The following is a 5,193-nucleotide window of genomic DNA, read 5'->3' as shown; positions in this document are numbered from 1 at the left end:
GCAGGGCTATATCATAGTCAGACAGGGGAAGACAAAATGAGATTAGCCTAGAGGGTACATCAATACTCTGCCAAAGGAACACCACACCCCACCACCAAGGCTTGTTCCAACAAACCAGTTCTGCCATTTCAAGGACATTAGAGCTATTAGTGAAGCATCACTGAGGCTGAGAGGCAGGGCTGTAATATTTGAAGACATTCCCATGGACATTAACATGGTTTTACTTCTAAATGTTGTCTGGCATGTCCAAAGACAAACATTTTATATATTGTGTGGAAATGCCTTATAAAAAATTACCTATGGCTGATGTCATTTTATTGATATGTATATAGTGACAGAGCCTAATATGAAGTAATATGAAGATGTTAAGTGCCATTAGATTTAGGTGCAATAATCTCAAATTAAATGGTAAAAAATGCTCAAAAATAAAGATGAAAGAATGGTTGCAAGTTAAAATAATTATTTTTTTTAAGATACATTTGTTGTATTTAAATGTGTACTTGGTTTTATGTTTTGGATGTTTCATACGTTCCTTACAAATTGCTCAGCTAAACTGTGAAAAGCATGGAAGACGTTTTAATCATGTGTAAACATAGTCCTGGCATTATGGGGGAAAAAATATTTAGACAAGAAAATATTTTCAAGAATTTTAATACAAACTTAATAAACTATCAGTCCCTCTTAACATGTAAGACACTGACTCAATACTTTTGTTATACCGTGTGTTTTTATCAAGTATTGCACGATGTAGGTACAAAATTAATATACGTAGATTACATTTTTTTCCATAATATAGCAAAAATCTTAAATTTTAACAGAAAATACAACTCTTCTTTTTTCAGAAAAAAGCAAATATCCTTAAATCCCACCACTACGGAATATTCTGTACACAATTCTCAGAATACTCAATGTTTTTAAAGATGGATTCATTTTACAATTTCAATAAAAAAAGAAATAACACAAAAGCTGCTGCAGCCATCACAGATCACTGGAGTAGTAAAAAGATATAAATGCAATACCATGTTGTAGAAACAATATATACTCTGATATTTTACAAACTCTGTACTAAATTAAATTATACAATTAGAAAAAAGACCAGGAATTTTCCACTTAGTATTTATGTGCCAATCCTTTGAAAATTGGCTGTCCAGCTATATCTTAAATACTGTAAGAGGCCTTGTGTTTTAATTCCTCATAGAGTTATCTTAAAACAGTCAATAAAAAATAATTTTGTGCTTGGTTGGCAAAAATAACAAAAACAACGTTGAGTTTAGGTAACCAAGCTTGGACATATAGTACTACAAGCTTCATCATAAAAAAAAAGAATAACAAAAGAAAACTCAAGGGGGCAAAGTAATTCACCCTCGGGCTCATGCTCCTTGACTTGTACACTGGGACTGTACAGTTAACATGTAAGCTTTTCCTTTTTTGCGCTTTACTATTTTTTTCCTCTTTTTCTGAATTTTAGAAAATAAGCACCCCCATCTAATCCCCAGTCACATATCTCTGGTCATTGTAGTAGCATCTTTGTTTCCTAGTTGGCCATTACTGGCTGGAATTGCTGGTTAGAATACTGCATGTTGCTCAGGCTGAAGTTTAGGCCATCCATCAGGGACTTCTCATTTAGGCCCCCATAGGTGGCAAACACGTCAAAGGCATTATTGTACTGGAGAGGGCTGAGACTTAGACCGAGTGAGCTTTCTCCTGGGAACATTGCACTTGGACTGCCTTGGCCCTGGAGGCTGGGGAACACAAACTCCTTGGCATTTGGGGAGAGGGCCGAGGTCTTCTGCTGCTGTCCGCTCAAGCCGAGGCCGTAAAGTGAGTGCATTGAAGTGGAGATGGCTTTCTGCTTCAGGAGGTTGTTCACATTCAAACCCAGGTTGGTGGGGGAGCTCCGTGCCACCTTACTGCCATTGCGACCACTACTCTTCATCTTGGTGGAGCCAAATTTTGTGGCAGCAAATGTGGCAGTGGTAAAGGTTAAAGGCTGGGTGGAGCGGGGCATAAAGGTGGGGCTAACGGCAGCTGATTGGCCGAAAGGAGGGGACGGTGAGCTGGATGTGGGTGACGGTCCCACAGGCTCAGTGATTGGCATGAAAACCTGGGCCTCAGGGTTAAAGCTGTTCTTGATCTCCTTGTCCAACTCTAGCCCATTCTCATTACTATCATCCACATAGAGCACCTTGACAGGTCCTTTTTCTCCAATCTGATAAGACACCTCAAACGGATCGATCCAAACGCTGAGATCCTGAGGCAGGTTGTTGCGCACATCTTCGATGTCTAACCCACTCTCTTTGGCTGCTTGCTCAACGACCGGGTCCACTTTCTCCCCAACGTGAATACAGCGGAACCCAGACCCTTTGTATGGCTTGTCCGGGTACCAGTGCCCCTCGTACTTTTGCTTAAGCTGCCGCTCCAGCTCCTCACCAAAAATGTTGACACGACGCCTTGGCAGCTTATTGTACAAGTACGAAATTATAAAGTTGAGTGCTACTTGGATTTCAAGCTGCATAGCTGCTAAACTGGCCAGGTGCAAAATAATAGTATTTTCCAGAAGTCGCTTGAAATCTCACGTGGTATCAAACCTTGCACAATACAAGGTTCAGCTGGAGCCAGGCAAATGAACAAAGTGCTGGTTGCCGAGGAAATTTCTTCTTCCACAGATGCGTGATCCAGTTCCTTTAAGAGAAGCAAAAGAGAGCAGGGTTTAATTATAATTTCTTTGGGGAAAAAAAATGGCCTGAGCATTCATGATTTCACCACCAATGTCAGGTGCCCTAGTGCTTTATCTTTAACGTGTGGAATAGAAATCATGACGCCCCAGTGAATGTAAAGGCTATGAGGTGCTTAAAACTGATTTACATGCATGCCGAATTGTATCGCAAAAAAACAAAACAAAAATAGAAACGTGCTTCAAACATCAGGGTCTGCTCCAGTGGTGCAAGGTGAACATTCAGTATTATTTTTTTTTTTTTTGCACGGATAAATTGACGGCAGAACCTGTTTATAATCGCTGGCAACAGTTTGCGCTGGGGGGCAAAAGGAGGCAGGCAGGCAGGAGGGCAGGCAGCCCTGTCGACGTCAGCGCGCGTGCTATAAGCGGTCTGGCGTCAGAGCCACGCAGCTCTCTGGGCTGATCGCGTTACATAATAACGAGCTTCCACTACAACGCACACATACCACTGTAGCCAACCGAACCGAGTCCTTATCCTCCAGCTGGAAAACATGTCCACCATTGTGTATTTATTTGTACAAGATGCCCTGTGCAGACATTACCAGCAGCCTGATAGGAAGGTGCTAGAATGTTGAAAAAAGCTCTCGGTATGCTGTAAGCACACAGTAACAGGACTGACTGCGGCTATAGGAGGTCTACGATACTTTATAAAACATGCATACGAGATTAGAGATGTTTCTAGAAGATGGAGGAAAAAAACGCTTCGGATACTCAACCTTGCGGTTTTTTCCACGACTACGAAGTCTGTAATAGAGTGTGTAATATTAAGGAAATTAATAGGAAGATGGAAAGAGTCTATTTATTGCTCTGAATCATGAAGCATGCGGTTCCTTGCAGCGTTTATTTGGAAGAAATCGGGCTTTTTAAGCCACGTTTCACGAATAACCGGTTCATTTTAGTTAATAATCGCACAAGAAGACGTTTGACGATTAGAAACGGTAAAAATGCTTCGAATAAAAAGATTATAATGCTAAAGCTGAGAGTTTGACTAGAGTTCGCAACCCCTCCCTGATACTGAAACCTCTCTCCTACTGACGCAGTAACTTGGCAGCATACTGAAGTTGTTTCTTATGCATAATACAACACTGCACTGCATTTTCCACACGGACAAGTCAACCTAAATGCAACATACAGAATAAAAAAACTGCGAAATTTTGGCAAAACAATGTAAACGAACATGTACTTACTTTCGTAAAAAAAAGGGGTTCGCAGTAGTTGAAGTACCGTTAACTAGTGCAAATAGAAAATGGTAGATATAAATACTTTCTTTACATCAAGAAACTTAACATTTTAAAAAAAGGTATTCCAGTTCGGAGATGTAAATTCTGCTTCCGCTGAACCTTCTCCAAAGCGCCTTTCCACCCTCAGTACCTGGGTGTTTTTTTTACAACTTCGTCTCCGCTTGCTTGTCATCCTCCTGTATTTATAGTTTTCCTCCGCCATCGACACGAGGTGGGCTGTGATACGGTTTCAAAGGTCAAAACAAATACGGACTCTGCGTTCGAAACTGTGATTGGCTCTCCCCGGAAATAAACCCGCCCACACTGTGAGGTTCTTCATATTGATTGGTGCGTTTCGCCATCAAATAAAAAAGTGCATTCATTTCATTACACAGGGTTTCGCCCGTTAAAGGGACTTGACGTCACATGTACCTAGTTCCACTTCACGGGTCTTAACAGAAAGTTTGACAAACAAGACTGTTTAATAAATATAAGAAGGTATTCGAACTCATTTAGCAAAATGTTTTACGTTAAGCGCATCTAATTAGTTTTTAATTAGTTGTTTGCAAAAATCTATGCATGTTAATCGCGGAGAGATAAAAAAAAAAAAAAAAGCCTGATCAGTATGGGAGTTGTTCTTCTTTTTTCAGTAGGTTTTTTATATAGATGTATAATTGGCCATGGCGGTAATGGAAGACTGTGAAGATTTTGTTTTCTGTTTGTTTTACACGTTAATTCGTAAACAGTTTATAGCAGTTTTCCTTTTAAACATGAGCTCGGAGCTGAGGGAGCGTCTGAGCGGAGAGATACAGTGGCAGTGGGCGGGGCTCTGTGCCGTCAGCAGGAAGAAAAAATAGAAACGCTGATTGGCTTAAAATCTGCCCGGAGCTTCTAGTGAATGGTGTGTATAAATGGGGACAAAACCAACATGGAACCCCATAGTACACAAACACATACATATTTACTATGCATTAATATAGAAGATATAAAACACACATTTGAGCCCTTTTAAGCCCTTATTTGAGCTCTCTAAGAATTTTTAACGTAAAGTAAATTAACTTAAAACAGTAATGGTAGAGCCATTCACTGCTACCTGACAATTGCTTACTATATTAGTGTGTTTTATGATCTTGTGTACTTCCATTAAAGGAAAAATCATGAAACAGAGAGTAAAAGATGTCGACTGTGTGTTATCTGCTAAAAGCCCTTGCCATGGTGCCCTCTCTGCATACTGTA

At 40.2% G+C, this 5,193-nt stretch overlaps 1 protein-coding gene across 1 annotated transcript; it reads right to left on the bottom strand.

The window, feature by feature from the left end:
- Nucleotides 1-635: 635 nt before the first annotated feature.
- On the bottom strand, nt 636-4,149 carry tob1a (transducer of ERBB2, 1a). The gene is made up of 2 exons (XM_046866830.1): nt 3,925-4,149; nt 636-2,682 (listed from the first exon to the last, which is right to left on the bottom strand). The coding sequence occupies exon 2, from the start codon at nt 2,513-2,515 to the stop codon at nt 1,535-1,537; it is 981 nt and encodes a 326-aa protein (XP_046722786.1). The 5' UTR covers nt 2,516-2,682; nt 3,925-4,149; the 3' UTR covers nt 636-1,534.
- Between the last annotated feature and the right edge of the window lie 1,044 nt (nt 4,150-5,193).

Source organism: Silurus meridionalis, chromosome 14 (genome assembly GCF_014805685.1).
Source record: "Silurus meridionalis isolate SWU-2019-XX chromosome 14, ASM1480568v1, whole genome shotgun sequence".
Taxonomy (NCBI): Eukaryota; Metazoa; Chordata; class Actinopteri; order Siluriformes; family Siluridae; genus Silurus; species Silurus meridionalis.
This window is presented reverse-complemented; position numbering and strand designations above follow the sequence as displayed.